The sequence below is a fragment of the Scyliorhinus torazame genome, chromosome 4 (genome assembly GCF_047496885.1).
Source record: "Scyliorhinus torazame isolate Kashiwa2021f chromosome 4, sScyTor2.1, whole genome shotgun sequence".
In the NCBI taxonomy this organism is placed as follows: domain Eukaryota; kingdom Metazoa; phylum Chordata; class Chondrichthyes; order Carcharhiniformes; family Scyliorhinidae; genus Scyliorhinus; species Scyliorhinus torazame.
In genome coordinates this window covers 57,022,489-57,043,345 of record NC_092710.1, presented here as the reverse complement: position 1 = coordinate 57,043,345, position 20,857 = coordinate 57,022,489, and the positions used below count along the sequence as shown (strand labels likewise).

At 49.6% G+C, this 20,857-nt stretch overlaps 1 protein-coding gene across 1 annotated transcript in view; it reads right to left on the bottom strand.

Annotated features, from left to right (window-relative positions):
- Positions 1–20,857, bottom strand: part of LOC140410235 (NACHT, LRR and PYD domains-containing protein 3-like) — a 437,830-nt gene that overhangs the window by 228,618 nt on the left and 188,355 nt on the right. The window contains exons 5-6 of the mRNA XM_072498189.1: positions 3,492–3,596; positions 2,195–2,300 (exon numbers count right to left, since the gene is read on the bottom strand). Of these exons, the coding sequence (XP_072354290.1) occupies positions 2,195–2,300; positions 3,492–3,596 (211 nt within the window). The remainder of the gene's footprint in view (positions 1–2,194; positions 2,301–3,491; positions 3,597–20,857) is intronic.

The following is a 20,857-nucleotide window of genomic DNA, read 5'->3' as shown; positions in this document are numbered from 1 at the left end:
TTAGAATGGACTTATAATACAGTTCATATGTTTAATAAGTTGGACAATTTTACATGATAACCTGTTGTTGTTTATCGTTCCAGATGTCGTCTGACTGGACAACTGTTCAAAATTTTTTTTCTTCTTCTCTCGTTCGCATTTCTGTTATGTTATGGTACAACTGGATTCATGTGACGCACTCGACATCGCCCCATGTACATAGTTCCGTCATAGACACATGCTGCACACGACACACACACACTCTTAGATGCACTCACGTCACGATCATATTTATTACCACGTAGGCACATATCTTTGTAAAAAGGGGGGATGTCATGATATTCAAACACACACATCATGATGGACACACTAACAGGCAAATCAGAGTACACAACACCACAACCAATCACAGACAAGAACACCAACCACATAAAAAGCACGAGCACGACACCTGGAGGTCAGTAGGTCTGGGGAGAAGGAAGCATGAAAGAGCTGTTGAAACACCACAAGCAGGGAGCCCCCCACGTGCAGAGTGCAAAGACCAAGTTGTAAATAGCAAGTTTAAATAAACAAGTGTTGTACCATATGCAACTGTGTTGGCTCTTCTGTGTGTTAGAACACCCAACACCACACCTGGTCCGTCAGGAGACTTTTTACAATCACCCTCCCAGCATTTATTTCTGCTTTCTCCCCAGAAAGAAGTGATGAGACTCCCCATTGCAGTTTGTGGGAAGGTTTCATTGATGAAAGGTTTAAAGAGACACTAAAAAGCTGGAGAGATGGACAGATAGTGGCAGAACGCTGGGAAAGACAGAGACAGAGAGAGAGGCAAGAATGGAAAGGCAGAAAGGGAGAGAAAGCCTCTCTTTTTCACTATCTCCCTCTCCCTCCAACCTCGCTCTCTCACATCTCCCTCTTACCCCCCTCCCCCACCCCTGCCCCCCACCCCCCCACTCTTTCTGTCCTCTCTCTCTCATCACAGTTGTTGGGAAGAAGAGAGAGAGAGAGAGGGTCACACACAGGAATCCAACAATCACGACCACAGCAAACTGAATTCAAATGGCCCCCTGTCAATTTCATTTCACCCTCACATTTAAGTCTCGGCCTAAAACACAGGTTTTATTCCAGAATTATACCCGCTTCAAGTTAAGGGACTATAATCCGAGATTACTTTACAGTCGATGGATTCACTATTAAAGTGACCCCACTGTTGGTTCATTTCAGGAATTCTGCAGGCAACTTGTGCACGGGGAGATCCCAAAAATGGTGACACTTTCCAAATTGAGTTCAGAGTTTCTGATGGTGGATTTCTCTCTCAGCAGCAATGAGATCATGGCTGAATATCCCGTCAGTGCATGCAGAAAGGGTTCATTAACTCCCTCGTTCCCAATCCCTCAAGTTTAAGACTTTAAAATTCGAGACCTTCGAACCCACTTTGCAGTCCGTGAGCTATTTCATTGTTTGTTTAAAGAAGTAGGTACTCTTTATTTATTTATTTATTTTTATAAATTTACAGTACCTAATTCATTTTTTCCAATTAAGGGAGAATTTCACGTGGCCAATCCACCTAGCCTGCACATCTTTGGGTTGTGGGGACGAAACCCACGCAAACACTGGGAGAGAGCTATTTTATTTTAAGAGTTGTGGTCACTGTTGCTGCGCGGGCAAAGGCCACAGGCCTGTGAGTGAACAGCAAGATCCCACAGCAGCAGCAATCTGGACGTAACCAGATGGGACACTGTCCTTCCTCCCCCCACCCCTCCCCCCTCACTCCTGCTGGGAGCCCCATTCCCCACTGCACCTAACAACCCCACCCCCACTGCCGTGTCATGTGTGGATTGGAACATCCCTGGAGAAGTCCCTTCAGTTTCTGAAAGAGTAAAACAGCCTCTGAAAACGAAGAAAAACCTTTTTAAAATGAAATCCATTGGCGCACAGAAAGATCCCAGAAGGTGCAGTCGGCAGTGTTGAGTGTCGTTCACATTTGCTACCAGGTTGCAGAGAGTGGCTGAGACAGTGAAATCCCCCCCCCCCCCCCCCCCCCTCCCACCACACATACCCGGGATGCTCAGAATTAATATAACCCCTGTTATTTTGGAACAAAATTAGACAGCTTCATATTCCAGATTTGTATTTTACTCTTTGTCACCCACCAAAGGTTTAATGTGTTTGTGTCTAAGTGCAAGGCCGGGGCAGCAATAAAGAGACAACTCACGTGAGCGCAGCCTGTGGAGTAGGCCTCAGTCCATCCACTTGTCCTCTGGAGAATAGCCTTTGTCCAAAGATTCCTGGTCGCATAGCAGTCTTCAAAGTTCAAATTCCTGGGGAAAAGAGGGAGGAAATTAACTAAAACGCAGGAAAATGTTTAAACTTGTCGCACAGCAAGAGGCCAAGATTCCCCCTCTCAGTTACACACACTCTCAGCAACATCCACCTACAATAATCTCAGTTATAAACCACAGAATAAAAAAGATTGAGAGACAGTTCCCGCTTCCCTTGTGTTTCTCTTTCTCTCTCTCTCGCTATCTCATTCGGTCTCTATCCCTCTCATTCATATTTCTGTCTCCCTCGTTATCCCTCATCACCTTCCCAGCATTTATTTCTATTTATTTCCCTAATCAGGGTCTCCCCAGAAAGATGTGATGAGACTCCCCGTTGCAGTTTGTGGGGTGGTTTTCTGAGATTAACGGTTTAAAGAGACACTAAAAAGCTGGAGAGAAATGGACAGATAGCGGCAGAAAGCTGGGGAGACAGAGAGAGAGAGAGAGAGGCAAGTATGGAAAGAAGACAGAAAGGGAGAGAAAGCCTCTCTTTTTCACGACCTCCCTCTCCCTCCACCCTCTGTCTTTCTCCTCTCCCTCTCTCTAATCTCCATTACCCCCCCAAGCCCCACACTCTTTCTGTACTTCTCTCTCTCTCTCTCTATCATTCTAATAGTTGGCAAGGAGAAAGAGAGAGAGACAGGGTCACACACAGGAATCCAGCATTCACAACCACAGGAAACTGAATTCAAATGACCTCCTGCGAATTTAATTTCACCCTGATAGTTGGCCAAAAACACAGGCTTCATTCCAGAATTATACCCGCTTCAAGTTAAGGGACTTCAATTCCAGGCAATCGAGATTACTTTACAGTCAATGGATTCATTTTAAAAGTGACCCCACTATCGTTAATTTTGTGAATTCTGCAGGCAACCTGGGCACAGGGAGAGCCCAACAAATGATGACCACGTTCAAAATTGAGTTCAGAGTTTCTGATCTGAGATTTCTCTCTCTCTCTCTCTCTACCAGATTGCAGAGTGGCTGAAACAGTGAAATGTCCCCCCCCCACCGCACCCCCCACCCCCACCCCCACCCCTGGGACGCTCAGAATTAATATAACCCCTGTTATTTTGGAACAAAATTAGACAGCTTCATATTCCAGATTTGTATTTTACTCTTTGCCGCCCACCAAAGGTTTAATGTGTTTGTGTCTAAGTGCAAGGCCGGGGCGGCAATAAAGAGACAACTCACATGAGTGCGGCCTGTGGAGTCGGCCTCAGTCCATCCACTTGTCCTCTGGAGAACATCCCTTGTCCAAAGATTCCTGTCGCATTGCAGTCTTCAAAATTCAAATTCCTGGGGAAAAGGGGGAGAAAATTTACTGAACCACAGGAAAAGATTGAAACTATTTAATACAGCGAGAGCCCAGGGTGCCCTTTTCAGTTTTACAACCCCTCAGCAACATCCAAATACAAATAAGTCACAGCTTTCAACCAGAGGTTAAAAACGATTGAGAGACAATTAATACTCAAAATCTTTTTATTGTCACAATTAGGCTTACATTAATACTGCAATGAAGTTACTGTGAAAATCCCCTTCTCTTGTATTTCTCGCTGTCTCTCTATCCCTCTTATACATATTTATGTCTCCCTCCCTCCCTCTCTTTGATCCCTCCAATATTAAAATTAAACCTCAGTCAGGGTAATAACCCGGGTGAAGCCTGCGGAACAGGCCTCAGCCAGCGCTCCCTCGGGAAGAATTCACACTCCCTCGTCCTCCTCACTGGATTCCTAACCTCCTTCCAGTTTTCCAAATAAAAATGCCTCTGGAGAAAAAAAGGAGATAAAATTGATTATAAAGGTAATAACAGGGACATTTTAATAATATATACAAAACAGCACAACAGGAGTCCAACATTTCCAATCTCGAGTCAATCAGTAACATGTCAACACCCAAAATGCACAGCTCAAAACAGACAGATTGACACACCCAGCGACACACACACACACACTGAAGCAGAGGGGTAATGTTTTCAGTGTAGTGGGTTTTTGGTTTGTGAACTGAAGTCCCTCAGACACAGATATATCCTCAGTGAGCTGTGAGCAGACTCCACCCCTAGTCTCTGCCATGTGTGGAATGTGTGTCTCAGAGGACAGCTCTCTATTGACATGTAAATGACTGACAAGAGATACTGATCTCCTTGCTGCTCAGACCCACACACACAGAATGTGACTTCAGCCAAACCTTGGCCTTCCCCACACCAGTGTTGTTCGCTGAGCAGGCCTGAAAAAATTGGATTAAATTAATTATTAGACAGGGACTTTGTTATTTTTTTCTACCCAAGTGGATAACCTCACATTTATCCACGTTATACTGCATCTGCCATACCTCACTCACTCACTCCCCTCCGATAGGATTGAATCCTAATTTAAAATAGTATTGGAAATGATTGGAAACAGTTTGGACTGAGAACTCCTCAGTGACCTGTGTGCAGACCCCACCCCCGACGTTCTGTCAGGAATGTCCCCCTCGGTGTGGTTCCTGTGTCTGCTAAGGAAGACACTTGTCCTGTCTATGGTTATGTTAATTCAGCAGTCAACAAGAGATTCAGCAATGTCCTGTCATTATTTCTGTCTTTGGTTTAACATTTGTTTCCCTCTGAATTTCTGAAATGTTTGGAATGACCATTCGTCTGTCGCCTTAGGAAGGCTTTCCATAGAATGAGCAAAAACCAGCAAGAAATCACAGAATGTGCGTTAAACACAACTTCATTTCTGCCTCCATTTTAAGAGAAGATTCCTGGCCACAAAAACAAAGCTCATTGCAAAGTTTCACTTCATATTTTACATGTTGTTCACAGACAGATTTCTTCAATGAGCTGCTCTATAAATTTGGATTCAATTTGATTTTTTCCTCACTGTGAGATGTAAAGTTTATTCCTGAATCAATACACGGTCACCGGCAACAACATCATTTTATTAGACAAGGAGGTTCAATGGGATTTTTCACTGAAATCCTCTGAAGTCAATTCCTGAGATTAGAATTTATAATGAAACAATTTGGATTCAATGAAAACGGTCAGTTTGATAACCCCAATGTCTTGACTGCCTCACGTCCTGGCACCCTCACACCATCACACCCTCATGTCCCCTAACCCTCACATCCTGACCCGCTGTGTACCTCTTTCTCTGTGTGTGTCCGTCACTCTCTCTGTGTGCCCGCCTCTCTCTGTCCCTCTCTGTATCCCTCTCTCCCTCTGTGTCCCTGTCTCTCTCTGTGTCCTTTTATCTCACTCTATCCCTCTCTTTCACTGCGTACCTCTTTCTATCTGTGTCACTCTCTCTGGGTCCCTCTCCGTGTCCCCCTCTCACTGTCTCTCTCGCTGTGTCCCTCTCTCTCGCGCTGTGTCCCTCTCTCTCGTGCTGTGTCCCTCTCTCTCGTGCTGTGTCCCTCTCTCTCGCGCTGTGTCCCTCTCTCTCGCGCTGTGTCCCTCTCTCTCGCGCTGTGTCCCTCTCTCTAGCGCTGTGTCCCTCTCTCTAGCGCTGTGTCCCTCTCTCTAGCGCTGTGTCCCTCTCTCTAGCGCTGTGTCCCTCTCTCTTGCGCTGTGTCCCTCTCTTCGCGCTGTGTCCCTCTCTTCGCGCTGTGTCCCTCTCTCTAGCGCTGTGTCCCTCTCTCTAGCGCTGTGTCCCTCTCTCTAGCGCTGTGTCCCTCTCTCTCGCGCTGTGTCCCCCTCTCTCTCGCTGTGTCCCCCTCTCTCTCGCTGTGTCCCCCTCTCTCTCGCTGTGTCCCCCTCTCTCTCGCTGTGTCCCCCTCTATCTCGCTGTGTCCCCCTCTATCTCGCTGTGTCCCCCTCTCTCTCGCTGTGTCCCCCTCTCTCTCGCTGTGTCCCTCTCTCTCTGTGTACCTCGCTCTCTGTGTCCCTCTCTCTGTGTCCCTCTCTCTGTGTCCCTCTCTCTGTGTCCCTCTCTCTGTGTCCCTCTCTCTGTGTCCCTCGCTCTGTGTGTCCCTCGCTCTGTGTGTCCCTCGCTCTGTGTGTCCCTCGCTCTGTGTGTCCCTCGCTCTGTGTGTCCCTCGCTCTGTGTGTCCCTCGCTCTGTGTGTCCCTCACTCTGTGTCCCTCGCTCTCTGTGTCCCTCGCTCTCTGTGTCCCTCGCTCTCTGTGTCCCTCGCTCTGTGTACCTCGCTCTCTGTGTCCCTCGCTCTCTGCGTCCCTCGTGCTCTGCGTCCCTCGTGCTCTGCGTCCCTCGTGCTCTGCGTCCCTCGCGCTCTGCGTCCCTCGCGCTCTCTGTGCCCCCGCTCTCGCTGCGTCCCTCGCTCTCTCTGTGTCCCTCGCTCTCTCTGTGTCCCTCGCTCTCTCTGTGTCCCTCGCTCTCTGTGTCCCTCGCTCTCTGTGTCCCTCGCTCTCTGCGTCCCTCGCTCTGCGTCCCTCGTGCTCTGCGTCCCTCGTGCTCTGCGTCCCTCGTGCTCTGCGTCCCTCGCTCTCTCTGTGCCCCCGCTCTCTCTGTGTCCCTCGCTCTCTCTGTGTCCCTCGCTCTCTCTGTGTCCTCGCTCTCTCTGTGTCCCTCGCTCTCTCCGTCCCTCGCTCTCGCTGTGTCCCTCGCTCTCTCTGTCCCTCGCTCTCTCTGTCCCTCGCTCTCTCTGTCCCTCGCTCTCACTGTCCCTGGCTCTCTGTCCCTCGCTCTCTCTGTCCCTCGCTCGCTGTGTCCCTCGCTCACTTTGCGTCCCTCGCTCTCTGTGCGTCCCTCGCTCTCTGTGCGTCCCTCGCTCTCTGTGTCCCTCGCTCTCGCTGTGTCCCTCTCTCTCGCTGTGTCCCTCGCTCTCTAGCTCTCTCGCTGCGTCCCTCTCTCTCTCGCTGCGTCCCTCTCTCTCTCGCTGCGCCCCTCTCTCGCTGCGCCCCTCTCTCGCTGTGTCCCTCTCTCGCTGTGTCCCTCTCTCTCTCTCGCTGTGTCCCTCTCTCTCTCTCGCTGTGACCCTCTCTCTCTCGCTGTGTGACTCTCTCTCGCGCTGTGACCCTCTCTCTCTCGCTGTGTCCCTCTCTCTCTCGCTGTGTCCCTCTCTCTCGCTGCGTCGTTCCCTCTCTCTGTCCCTCGCTCTCTGTGTCCCTCGCTCTGTGTGTCCCTCTCTCTCGCTGTGTCCCTCTCTCTCTCGCTGTGTCCCTCTCTCTCTCGCTGTGTACCTCTCTCTCTCGCTGTGTCCCTCTCTCTCTCGCAGTGTCCCTCTCTCTCTCGCTGTCTCCCCGTCTCTCTCGCTGTGTCTCTCTCTCTCTCGCTGTGTCCCTCTCTCTCTCGCTGTGTCCCTCTCTCTCTCTTGCTGTGTCCCTCTCTCTCTCGCTGTGTCCCTCTCTCTCATGCTGTGTCCCTCTCTGTGCATCCCTCGCTCTCTGTGCGTCCCTCGCTCTCTGTGCGTACCTCGCTCTCTTTGCGTCCCTCGCTCTCTGTGAGTCCCTCGCTCTCTCTGTCCCTCGCGCTCTGTGTCCCTCGCTCTCGCTGTGTCCCTCGCTCTCGCTGTGTCCCTCGCTCTCGCTGTGTCCCTCGCTCTCGCTTTGTCCCTTGCTCTCGCTGTGTCCCTCGCTCTCGCTGTGTCCCTCGCTCTGTGTGCGTCCCTCGCTCTCTCTGTCCATCGCGCTCTGTGTCCCTCGCTCTCGCTGTGTCCCTCGCTCTCGCTGTGTCCCTCGCTCTCGCTGTGTCCCTCGCTCTCGCTGTGTCCCTCGCTCTCGCTGTGTCCCTCGCTCTCTGTGCGTCCCTCGCTCTCTCTGTCCCTCGCTCTCTCTGTCCCTCGCGCTCTGTGTCCCTCGCGCTCTGTGTCCCTCGCTCTCTCCGTCCCTCGCTCTCTCTGTCCCTCGCTCTCACTGTCCCTCGCTCTCACTGACCCTCGCTCTCTCTGTCCCTCGCTCTCTCTGTCCCTCGCTCGCTGTGTCCCTCGCTCTCTTTGCGTCCCTCGCTCTCTGTGCGTCCCTCGCTCTCTGTGCGTCCCTCGCTCTCTGTGTCCCTCGCTCTCTGTGTCCCTCGCTCTCTGTGTCCCTCGCTCTCTGTGTCCCTCGCTCTCTGTGTCCCTCGCTCTCGCTGTGTCCCTCGCTCTCGCTGTGTCCCTCGCTCTCGCTGTGTCCCTCGCTCTCTCTGTGTCCCTCGCTCTCGCTGTGTCCCTCGCTCTCGCTGTGTCCCTCGCTCTCGCTGTGTTCCTCGCTCTCGCTGTGTTCCTGGCTCTCGCTGTGTCCCTCGCTCTCGCTGTGTCCCTCGATCTCCGTGTCCCTCGCTCTCGATGTGTCCCTCGCTCTCGATGTGTCCCTCGCTCTCTGGCTCTCTCGCTGCGTCCCTCTATCTTTCGCTGTGTCCCTCTCTCTCTCGCTGCGCCCCTCTCTCGCTGTGTCCCTCTCTCTCTCGCTGTGTCCCTCTCTCTCTCGCTGTGTCCCTCTCTCTCTCGCTGTGTCCCTCTCTCTCTCGCTGTGACCCTCTCTCTCTCGCTGTGTCCCTCTCTCTCGCGCTGTGACCCTCTCTCTCTCGCTGTGTCCCTCTCTCTCTCGCTGTGTCCCTCTCTCTCTCTCGCTGTGTCCCTCTCTCTCGCTGTGTCCCTCTCTCTCTCGCTGTCTCCCCGTCTCTCTCGCTGTGTCGCTCTCTCTCTCGCTGTGTCCCTCTCTCTCTCGCTGTGTCCCTCTCTCTCTCGCTGTGTCCCTCTCTCTCTCGCTGTGTCCCTCTCCATCTCGCTGTGTCCCTCTCTCTCTCGCTGTGTCCCTCTCTCTCGCTGTGTCCCTCTCTCTCTCGCTGTGTCCCTCTCTCTCGCTGTGTCCCTCTCTCTCTCGCTGTGTCCCTCTCTCTCGCTGTGTCCCTCTCTCTCTCGCTATGTCCCTCCCTCTCTCGCTGTGTCCCTCTCTCTCTCGCTGTGTCCCTCTCTCTCTCGCTGTGTCCCTCGCTCTCGCTGTGTCCCTCGCTCTCGCTGCGTCCCTCGCTCTCGCTGTGTCCCTCGCTCTCGCTGTGCCCCTCGCTCTCGCTGTGCCCCTCGCTCTCGCTGTGCCCCTCGCTCTCGCTGTGCCCCTCGCTCTCGCTGTGCCCCTCGCCCTCGCTGTGTCCCTCGCTCTCGCTGTGTCCCTCGCTCTCGCTGTGTCCCTCGCTCTCGCTGTGTCCCTCGCTCACACTGTGTCCCTCGCTCCCTTTTGTCACTCGCTCCCTTTTGTCCCTTGCTCCCTTTTGTCCCTTGCTCCCTTTTGTCCCTCGCTCTGCGTGTCCCTCGCTCTGCGTTTCACTCGCTCTGCGTGTCCCTCGCTCTGTGTGTCCCTCGCTCTCCGTGTCCCTCCCTCTCTGTGTCCCTCGCTCTCCGTGTCCCTCTCCCTCTCCGTGTCCCTCGCCCTCTGTGTCCGTCTCTCTCTAGCTCGCTTGCTGCGTCCCTCTCTCTCTCTGTCCTACTCTCTCTCACTGTGTCCCTCGCTCTGTGTCCCTCGCTCTCTGTGTCCCTCGCTCTCTGTGTCCCTCGCTCTCTGTGTCCCTCTTTCTGTGTCCCTCTCTCTGTATCCCTCTCTCTGTGTCCCTCTCTCTGTGTCCCTCGCTCTGTGTCCCTCGCTCTGTGTCCCTCGCTCTGTGTCCCTCGCTCTGTGTGTCCCTCGCTCTGTGTGTCCCTCGCTCTGTGTGTCCCTCGCTCTGTGTGTCCCTCGCTCTGTGTGTCCCTCGCTCTGTGTGTCCCTCGCTCTGTGTGTCCCTCGCTCTGTGTGTCCCTCGCTCTGTGTGTCCCTCGCTCTGTGTGTCCCTCGCTCTGTGTGTCCCTCGCTCTGTGTGTCCCTCGCTCTGTGTGTCCCTCGCTCTGTGTGTCCCTCGCTCTGTGTGTCCCTCGCTCTGTGTGTCCCTCGCTCTGTGTGTCCCTCGCTCTGTGTGTCCCTCGCTCTGTGTGTCCCTCGCTCTGTGTGTCCCTCGCTCTGTGTGTCCCTCGCTCTGTGTGTCCCTCGCTCTGTGTGTCCCTCGCTCTGTGTGTCCCTCGCTCTGTGTGTCCCTCGCTCTGTGTGTCCCTCGCTCTGTGTGTCCCTCGCTCTGTGTGTCCCTCGCTCTGTGTGTCCCTCGCTCTGTGTGTCCCTCGCTCTGTGTGTCCCTCGCTCTGTGTGTCCCTCGCTCTGTGTGTCCCTCGCTCTGTGTGTCCCTCGCTCTGTGTGTCCCTCGCTCTGTGTGTCCCTCGCTCTGTGTGTCCCTCGCTCTGTGTGTCCCTCGCTCTGTGTGTCCCTCGCTCTGTGTGTCCCTCGCTCTGTGTGTCCCTCGCTCTGTGTGTCCCTCGCTCTGTGTGTCCCTCGCTCTGTGTGTCCCTCGCTCTGTGTGTCCCTCGCTCTGTGTGTCCCTCGCTCTGTGTGTCCCTCGCTCTGTGTGTCCCTCGCTCTGTGTGTCCCTCGCTCTGTGTGTCCCTCGCTCTGTGTGTCCCTCGCTCTGTGTGTCCCTCGCTCTCTGCGTCCCTCGCTCTGCGTCCCTCGTGCTCTGCGTCCCTCGTGCTCTGCGTCCCTCGCGCTCTGTGTGTCCCTCGCTCTCTCTGTGCCCCCGCTCTCGCTGCGTCCCTCGCTCTCTCTGTGTCCCTCGCTCTCTCTGTGTCCCTCGCTCTCTCTGTGACCCTCGCTCTCTCTGTGACCCTCGCTCTCTCTGTGTCCTCGCTCTCTCTGTGTCCCTCGTTCTCTCTGTGTCCCTCGCTCTCTCTGTGTCCCTCGCTCTCTCTGTGTCCCTCGCTCTCTCTGTGTCCCTCGCTCTCTCTGTGTCCCTCGCTCTCTCTGTGTCCCTCGCACTCTGTGTCCCTCGCTCTCTCTGTGTCCCTCGCACTCTCTGTGTCCCTCGGTCTCTCTGTGTCCCTCGCTCTCTCTGTGTCCCTCGCTCTCGCCCTGTCCCTCGCTCTCGCCATGTCCCTCGATCTCCGTGTCCCTCGCTCTCGATGTGTCCCTCGCTCTCGATGTGTCCCTCGCTCTCTGGCTCTCTCGCTGAGTCCCTCTCTCTCTCGCTGCGTCCCTCGCTCTGCGCGCCTCCCTCGCTCTGTGCACCTCCCTCACTCTGTGAGTGAATGTGTAAAGCAGTGAATGAGTGTGTCATAGAGTAAGTGTAAGAGTGAGAACGAGTGTGTGTGAGTGTAAGAGTGAGAGTGAGTGAGTACGAGTGAGTGTGTGAACAGTGTGTTTGTATAAGAGTGACTGAGTGTGTAAGACTGAGCGTGTGAGTGAATGTGAATGAGTGTGAGTCTGTGGGAGTGAGTGTGGGAGTGTGTGTGTGAGTGATTGCAAGTGTGGGTGAGTGTGCAACAGTGAGTGAGTTAATGTGTAAAAGTGAGTGAGTGTGTGTGTAAGAGTGTGTGCGTATGTAAGAATGTGTGAGTAATAGTGAGTGTGAGTGAGGGTGTGAGTATGTAAGAGTGAGTGTGAGTGTGTCAAATCATGTGTGTGAGTCAGTGTGTAAGAATGAGTGAGTGTTTGTGTAAGTGTGAGTGTAAGAGGAGTGTGTAAGCGTGAGTGAGTGAGTAATTGTGTGTAAATGAGTGTGAATGATTGTGTCTGTCTGAGAGAGAGTGATTGAGCGTGTAAGAGTGAGTTAGTGTGTGAATGTGTAAGAGTGAGTGAGCGTGTGAGTGTATGAGTGAGGAAGTGAGTGCCTGAGTATGTGTGAGTGAGTGTGAGTGAGAGAGTGTGTAAGAGTGAGTGAGTGTGAGTGAGAGAGTGTGTAAGAGTGAGTGAGTAATTGTGTGTAAGTTAGTGTGAATGAGTGAGTGTGTGTGAATGTGTAAGAGTGAGTGTGTGTGAATGTGTAAGAGTGAGTGAGCGTGTGAGTGTATGAGTGAGGATGTGAGTGTCTGAGTATGTGTGAGTGAGTGTGAGTGAGAGAGTGTGTAAGAGTGAGTGAGTGTGAGTGAGAGAGTGTGTAAGAGTGAGTGAGTAATTGTGTGTAAGTTAGTGTGAATGAGTGAGTCAGTCTGTGTGTGAGTGAGAGTGAGTGAATTCAAACTGAATTCAAATGACCTCCTGCGAATTTAATTTCACCCTCCATATTTATGTCTTGGCCTAAAACACAGGCTTCATTCCAGAATTAAACCCGCTTCAAGTTAAGGGACTTTAATTCTGGGCAATCGAGATTACTTTACAGTCAATGGATTCATTTTAAAAGTGACCACACTATCGTTAATTTTGTGAATTCTGCAGGCAACCTGGGCACAGGGAGAGCCCAACAAATGATGACCACTTTCAAAATTGAGTTCAGAGTTTCTGATCTGAGATTTCTCTCTCTCTCTACCAGATTGCAGAGTGAGTATGTGTTAGCGTGTGGGAGTGAGTGTGTCAGAGTGACAGTGTGTAAGAGTCTGTGTGAGAGTGAGTGTGAGAGTCAGTGAGTGTGTGAGAGTCAGTGAGTGTGTGAGAGTCAGTGAGTGTGTGAGAGTCAGTGAGTGTGTGAGAGTCAGTGAGTGTGAGAGTCAGTGTGTGAGAGTCAGTGAGTGTGTGAGAGTCAGTGAGTGTGTCAGAGTCAGTGAGTGTGTAAGAATGAGTTAAATCTAACCCCTCGATTAGATTGCACATTGTATCGCACTGCAGTGTATCTGTAAACGGCGAGTGTGTGTAAGGGTGAGTGTGTCTAAGAGTGAGCGAGTCAGTGTGTGAGTATGTCAATGTGAGTGACTGTGTAAGTGAGTTTGAGTGTGTGAGCGAGTTAGTGTGTAAGAATGAGTGAGTAGGTGAGTGAGTGTGCAAGTGTGTGCAAGAGTGGGTGTGAGTGATTTTGTCAGAGTGAGTGAGTGTGTGAGGGAGTGTGAGTGCGAGTGTAGGAGTGTGTGTGAGTGAATGTATAAGAATAAGTGTGCACGTGAGTGAGTGTGTAAGAGGGCGAGTGTGTGTGTGATTGAATGTGTAAGAGTGAGTGCAGGAGTGTGAGTGAGTGTGCGAGTGAGTGTTTAAGTGTGAGAGTGAGTGTTTAATAATGAGTGAGTGTGTAGGAATAAGTGAGTTTCAGTGTGTAAATGAGTGTGTATGAGTGAGTAACTGTATAATAGTGAGCGAGTGTGAGTCAGGGTCAGTTAGTTAGTAAGTGAGTGAGAGTGTGTTAGTGAGTGATTGTGTAAGAGTGTGAATGAGTGATTAAGTCTGTGAGAGTGTAGGAGTGATTGTGGAAGAGTAAGTGATTTAGTGTGTGGTTGAGTATGTGAGTGGGTAAGAGAGTGAGTTTGTAAGAGGGAGACGGTGTGCATGAATGAGTGTGTGCCATTGAGTGTGTGATTGAGTGAGCATGAGGTAGTGAGTGTTCGAGTTAGTGCATGAGTGTGAGTGAATGAGTTAGTGAGTGTGTGTAAGGATGTGTGTGTGTGACAGAGTCGGTGTGTAATTGAGTGAGTGTAAGAGCGAGATTTAGTGAGTACGAGTGTGCGAGTGAGTATGTGTGTCCAAAAGTGAGAGTAGGTGAGTGTAAGAGTGAGAGTGAATGTGTGAAAATGTGTGCGTAAGAGTGAGTATAAGAGTGATTGAGTGTGGAAGTGTGTAAGAGTGAGTGTGAATGATAGTGAGTATGTGTTAGTGTGAGTGCGTGTGGAAGAGTGAGTTTGAATCAGTGAGTGAGCCTGAGTGAGTGTGTAAGAGTGAGCGAGTTAGTGTGTGAGTGGGCATGTAAGTGTGAGTAACTGAATGTGTAAGTGAGTGAGTGAATATCTGAGAGCGAGTGTGTGTTAGCGTATGGGAGTGAGTGTATCAGAGTGAGTGAATGAGTGTGTGAGTGACAGTGCATGTGAGTGAGTGTGAAGGTGAGTAAGAGTATGTAAGAGTGAGTGTGTGTGAGCGAATGTGTAAGAGTGAGTGTTTAAGTGTGAGTGAGTGTGGAAGAGTGTGAGTGAGTGGGAGACTGAGGGAGTGTAGGAATGAGTGAGTGCCTGTGTACGAGTGAGTTTCTGTGTACAGGTGAGTGTGTAAGAGTGAATGAGGGTGTGTAAGTGTGAGTGAGTGTGTATGAGTGAGTGATTGTGTAAGAGTGAGTGAGTGCGTAAGAGTATATTTGTAAGAGTGTGAGTGAGTGTGTATGAGTGAGTTAAATCTAACCCCTCGATTAGATTCCAGTCTGTAACTCACTCCCGGGTATCTGTTATTCTATATATAAACCATCCTGAACCCCTCGATTAGATTCCAGTCTGTAACTCACTCCCGGGTATCTGTTATTCTATATATAAACTACCCTGAACCCCTCGATTAGATTCCAGTCTGTAACTCACTCTTGGTATCTGTTATTCCATATATAAACTATCCTGAACCCCTCGATTAGATTCCAGTCTGTAACTCACTCCCGGGTATCTGTTATTCTATATATAAACCATCCTGAACCCTCGATTAGATTCCAGTCTGTAACTCACTCCCGGGTATCTGTTATTCTATATATAAACCATCCTGAACCCCTCGATTAGATTCCAGTCTGTAACTCACTCCCGGGTATCTGTTATTCTATATGTAAACCATCCTGAACCCCTCGATTAGATTCCAGTCTGTAACTCACTCCTGGGTATCTGTTATTCTATATATAAACCATCCTGAACCCCTCAATTAGATTCCAGTCTGTAACTCACTCCCGGGTATCTGTTATTCTATATATAAACCATCCTGAGCCCCTCGATTAGATTCCAGTCTGTAACTCAATCCCGGGTATCTGTTATTCTATATATAAACCATCCTGAACCCCTCGATTAGATTCCAGTCTGTAACTCACTCCTGGGTATCTGTTATTCTATATATAAACCATCCTGAACCCCTCGATTAGATTCCAGTCTGTAACTCACTCCCGGGTATCTGTTATTCTATATATAAACCATCCTGAACCCCTCGATTAGATTCCAGTCTGTAACTCACTCCCGGGTATCTGTTATTCTATATATAAACCATCCTGAACCCCTCGATTAGATTCCAGTCTGTAACACACTCCTGGGTATCTGTTACTCTGTATATAATCTATCCCGAAGCCCTCCATTAGATTGCAGTCTGTAACTCACTCCCGGGTATCTGTTATTCTATATATAAACCATCCTGAACCCCTCGATTAGATTCCAGTCTGTAACTCACTCCCGGGTATCTGTTATTCTATATATAAACTATCCTGAACCCCTCGATTAGATTCCAGTCTGTAACTCACTCCCGGGTATCTGTTATTCTATATATAAACTATCCTGAATCCCTCGATTAGATTCCAGTCTGTAACTCACTCTTGGGTATCTGTTACTCTGTATATAATCTATCCCGAAGCCCTCCATTAGATTGCAGTCTGTAATTCATTCCCAGATATAATTTAATCTGTGTATTCACCAACGATATGCCGGACTGAGATGAGGAGGAATTTTGTCACTCAGATGGTGGTGAATCCTGGGAATTCTCTATCCCAGAGGGATGTGGAGACTCCGCCATTGAGCCGGCTCTAGACTGCAATTGATGGGTCAGTAAGAGGCACGGGGATAGGGCAGGAACACGGGGTTGAAATGGAAGAAGCTCCATGATCATATTGACTGGTGGAGCGAGCTGGAAGGGCTGAATGGTTCAGGCCTGCTCCCCTTCCTTGTGGTCTGTTATTGCTAATTATTTCTATGTTTATCTATTTAAGATTATCCGGAAAAGTGGGATGCGAATGAATTCTGCATCGTTTTTGATTTGGATATTGGAATAATCATCATTTGGGGTAAGTTCTGTTATGTTGATAATTCCCTATCTTCTTTAAAAATAAAACCCTTCCTTTGGAAACATTGCCTCATTCCCTCTACTTGCTGTAAATATCTTGGCAGCTTCTGTTGTGGAAATTGTAGAGGAACATTTATTCCATTTGTAACCCCACGCTGTACCTGTCCTGGGAGTGTTTGATAGGGACAGTGTAGAGGGAGCTTTACTCTGTATCTAACCCCGTGCTGTACCTGTCCTGGGAGTGTTTGCTGGGGACAGTGTAGAGGGAGCTTTACTCTGTATCTAACCCCGTGCTGTACCTGTCCTGGGAGTGTTTGATGGGGACAGTGTAGATGGAGCTTTACTCTGTATCTAACCCCGTGCTGTACCTGTCCTGGGAGTGTTTGATGGGGACAGTGCAGAGGGAGCTTTACCCTTTATCTAACCCCGTGCTGTACCTGTCCTGGGAGTGTTTGATGGGGACCGTGTAGTGGGAGCTTTACTCTGTATCTAACCCCGTGCTGTACCTGTCCTGGGAGTGTTTGATGGGGACAGTGTAGAGGGAGCTTTACTCTGTATCTCGCCCCGTGCTGTACCTGTCCTGGGAGTGTTTGATGGGGACAGTGTAGAGGGAGCTTTACTCTGTATCTAACTCCTTATTCATGGGTCACTAAACGCTAGCGTGCGGGTCCATTAAGCAATGAGGAAGGCCAATGGTACGTTAACTTTCATCGCTCGGGGTTATTAGTACAGGGTTTAAGATGACTTGCTGCAATTGTACAGAGCCTTGGTCACAACACACCTGGACCATTGTGTAGAGTTTTGTTCTCCATATCTAAGGAAGGATATACTTGCTGTAGAAGGAGTGTAATGGAGATTCACCAGACGAATCCCTGGGATGGTGAAGTTGTCTGATGAGGAGAGATTGAGGAAAATGTACCTGTGTTCCCGAGAGTGCCGAAAAATGAGAGGTGATCTTGAAACATACACAATTCACACGGGGCATCACAAGATAGATGTCGGTTGGATGATCTCCGACTGGTGAGATTAGAACCAGGGGGAGGGGGCACAGTCTCAAACCATAAGACCATAAACATAGAAGCAGAATTAGGCCACTCGGCCCATCGAGTCTGCTCCGCCATTCAATCATGGCTGATATGCCAGAATTAGGGCAGCACGGTAGCCTTGTGGATAGCACAAATGCTTCACAGCTCCAGGGTCCCAGGTTCGACTCCGGCTTGGGTCACTGTCTGTGCGGAGTCTGCACATCCTCCCGTGTGTGCGTGGGTTTCCTCCGGGTGCTCCGGTTTCCTCCCACAGTCCAAAGATGTGCAGGTTAGGTGGATTGACCATGATAAATTGCCCTTAGTGTTGGGTGGGGTTACTGGGTTATGGGGATAGGGTGGAGGTGTTGACCTTGGGTGTGGTGCTCTTTCCAGGAGCTGGTGCAGACTCGATGGGCCGGGTGGCCTCCTTCTGCACTGTAAATTCTATGAAATATTTTTTAATTCCCATTCTCCTGTCTTCTCTCCATAACCCCATATCCCCTTATTGATCAAGAACCTATCTATCTCTGTCTTAGAGATACTCAGTGATTTGGCCTCCACACCCTTCTGCGGCAAAGAGTTCCACAGATTCACCATCCTCTGGCTGAAGAAATTCCTCCTCATCTCTGTTTTAAAGGATCATCCCTTTACTCTGAGATGGTGTCCTCTGCTTCTAGTTTTTCCTACTAGTGGAAACATCCTCTCCATGTCCACTCTATCCAGGCCTCGCAGTATCCTGTAAGTTTCAATAAGATCCCCCCCTCATCCTTCTAAACTCCAACGAGTACAGACCCAGTGTCCTCAACCATTCCTCATACGACAAGTTCTTCATTCCAGGGATCATTCTTGTGAACCTCCTCTGGACCCTTTCCAAGGCCAGCACATCCTTCCTTAGATACCGGGCCCAAAACTGCTCACAATACTCCAAATGGGGTCTGACCAGAGCCTTATACAGCCTCAGAAGTACATCCCCGGTCTTGTATTGTCGCCCTCTTGACGCGAATGCTCAGAATCAGGAGTGGACCATTGCAGACTGAGATGAGGGGGAATTTCTTAATTCAGAGGGTGGAGAATCTTTGGAATTCTCTGATCCAGAGGGTTGTGGAAGCTCAATCGTTGAGCATGTTCCAGACACAACTCGACTGTGTATAATAAAATAGGAATGTGTGTGTGAGTGTGCGTGCGTCTGTGCGTGCCAGGATCTGTTTGAATGGTGGAGCAGACTCGATGGGCCAAATCGCCTACACCTGCTCATATTTTCCTTTGAGACTTAAATGCGTACACAGACACAAGTTCACAGATACACACACACATGCGCGTGCACACACTGACTGATACATACACGGCAACAGATACATACACACACACACACACATGCGTGCATAGACACATATATATTAGCCATTTAAGACAATTTGATAGAATGCTACACATCCTAGTTTGCCGATGACACCAAACATTAGACAGCGTTGTAAACAGCACAGCTGAAAACATCAAATTGCAGGGAAATATTATTGTTTTGGCAGTTGACTGAACTGTGGACGTGTTTCTGTGTCGGGAAATGTAAGATGATGTATTTTAGACTTAAAAAGAATAGAACCGTGATCTTTATAAATGATGAGAAGACAGAAACAGTGGAAGTTTAAACTGGACAGATATTTCACAGCTGGATTCACACAATACAGACAGCAATGTGTCGTAGATTTTGGAAGTGCCACAAATGTTGTCCAGTGCAGTGCAAGGCGTACCTCAATGTTTCAGTCTTACTGAGAAACTGTCAGCCCACAGGACAACATTTCTGTATAATAGAATGGAAGCACAAGTTCAAATAGTTTTGTTTCAAAGTTTAAAATAACCTGTCATTTTTCTGTGCAGCTTTTGGAATCTGTCAGTGGAATTTAGGTGAAAGAGGCAAGTGTTAACAAGAGTATTGGGAACTGATTAGAAGTTTTGATGGAGATAATCCTGCATTATGGAAATGTGTGAGGTCTATTTAGGGTTGGGGAATGGTTTGATGGTCAAAGCATGTCGTTTTTTGTTATCTTCATCAGACTGACAGCCTTGAAGATTCGCAACTTCCATGTGCTGAGAGAAAGGATTGATTAACCAAGGCCTATTATTCAAATACTTCAGACAAGTAACAAAACAACAGTAACAGAGAATATACAAACAGAGACAAGCAGACACCTGTAATCGGAGCTTAAACTTCATGTTTAAATGTGAAGGGCTGAAATAAACATGAGTCCACCCTGGGATTCGGTGCAATTTGAGTTCTGTTTTTCCAAAAAATAAAAATAACTATCTGCAATGAAAAATTCCTTGGACAGGACAGAGGGATTTTGACTCTGTATTTAAGCCCAGACAGTATTTGGGTTGTGAGTGTTTGATGGACAGTATAGAAGAAGCTTCACTCTGAAACACTGGAATTTAGTTTAAGGGGCGATTTAATCACATGCTTCAGAACAATAATTGATATTGTACGTCTCGTGTGTGTCTCAGTGTCAGCTGTGAAACATGCACAGCACAATCTCATCCTGTTTCTGTGTGTCTCTCTCTCTCTGAAATTAGCTGGTCCATTTCCTAAATAACCACTGACTAGATTTCAAAAGGGTTCCATTGCCTGTGTAGCAGTTTGTGATACCCAAAGGTTATGAAAAGTGCTTTAGAAAAGTCTGTCCGCAAGCTGTTGTGAGGATGTTCAGAGTCAGCGTGTGACTTGGATCACACACAGGCCAGATACACCTCTCCAAGTTAAAGGTGGAGAATGGATCTCGCTCCATTTCATAGATCATCATCGAATTTGAAAAATGAAAATGAAAAAATGAAATGAAAATCACTTATTGTCACAAGTAGGCTTCAAATGAAGTTACTGTGAAAAGCCCCTAGTCGCCACATTCCGGCGCCTGTTCGGGGAGGCTGTTACCGTGCAGAAGGAGGCCATTCGGCCCATTAAGTTGCACCGGCTCTTGGAAAGAGCACCCTACCCAAGGTCAACACCTCCACCCTATCCCCATAACCCAGTAACCCCACCCAACACCAAGGGCAATTTTGAACACTAAGGGCAATTTATCATGGCCAATCCACCTAACCCGCACATCTTTGGACTGTGGGACGAAACCGGAGCACCCAGAGGAAACCCATGCAGACACGGGGAGGATGTGCAGACTCCGCACAGACAGTGACCCAAGCCGGAATCGAACCTGGGACCCTGGAGCTGTGAAGCAATTGTGCTATCCACAATGCTACCGTGCTGCCCTGAAAGATGTATTTGAAAGATGTATTGACCCAGCCTGTCTGAGTTTGTGTCTGTGTGTGAGTTTGTGTTTGTCTGTATACGTGTTTGTGTGTCTGGGGTGGGGGGGGGGGGGGGGGGGGGGGGGAGTTGTTTGTGTGACTCTTTGTGCGGCACGATAGCACAGTGGGTAGCACTGTGGCTTCGCAGCTCCAGGGTCCCGGGTTCGATTCCTGGCACGTTCCTGTGTCTGCGTGGGTTTCCTCCGGGAGCTCCGGTTTGCTCCCACAAGTCTGAAAGACGTGCTGTTGGGTAATTTGGGCATTCTGAATTCTCCCTCCGTGTACCCGAACAGGCGGCGGAATGTGGCGACTAGGGGCTTTTCACAGTAACCTCATTGCAGTGTTAATGTAAGCCTACTTGTGACAATAAAGCTTATTATACATGGTAGTCCCACAGGCTCTTACCCTGGGTACATGGTAGTCAGCACTCCAAAAGGGTTAATTGTAGTGTCCACAGCAGTATGGTGTAATGTAGTATTAACTGGGACAAGAGCTTATAGTATAAACAGTGACTGGGTTAACTGCAGTGATCACTGGGAAAGGAGCTAATGTGTTTAAATAGAGATGAGAACGGTTATATATTACAAGATAATATTCACAATGACATTCTCTAATGCAATAATATTTCAGACATAGTGTAGAGCAACATTTACAGCAACTGATGCTGCCAGG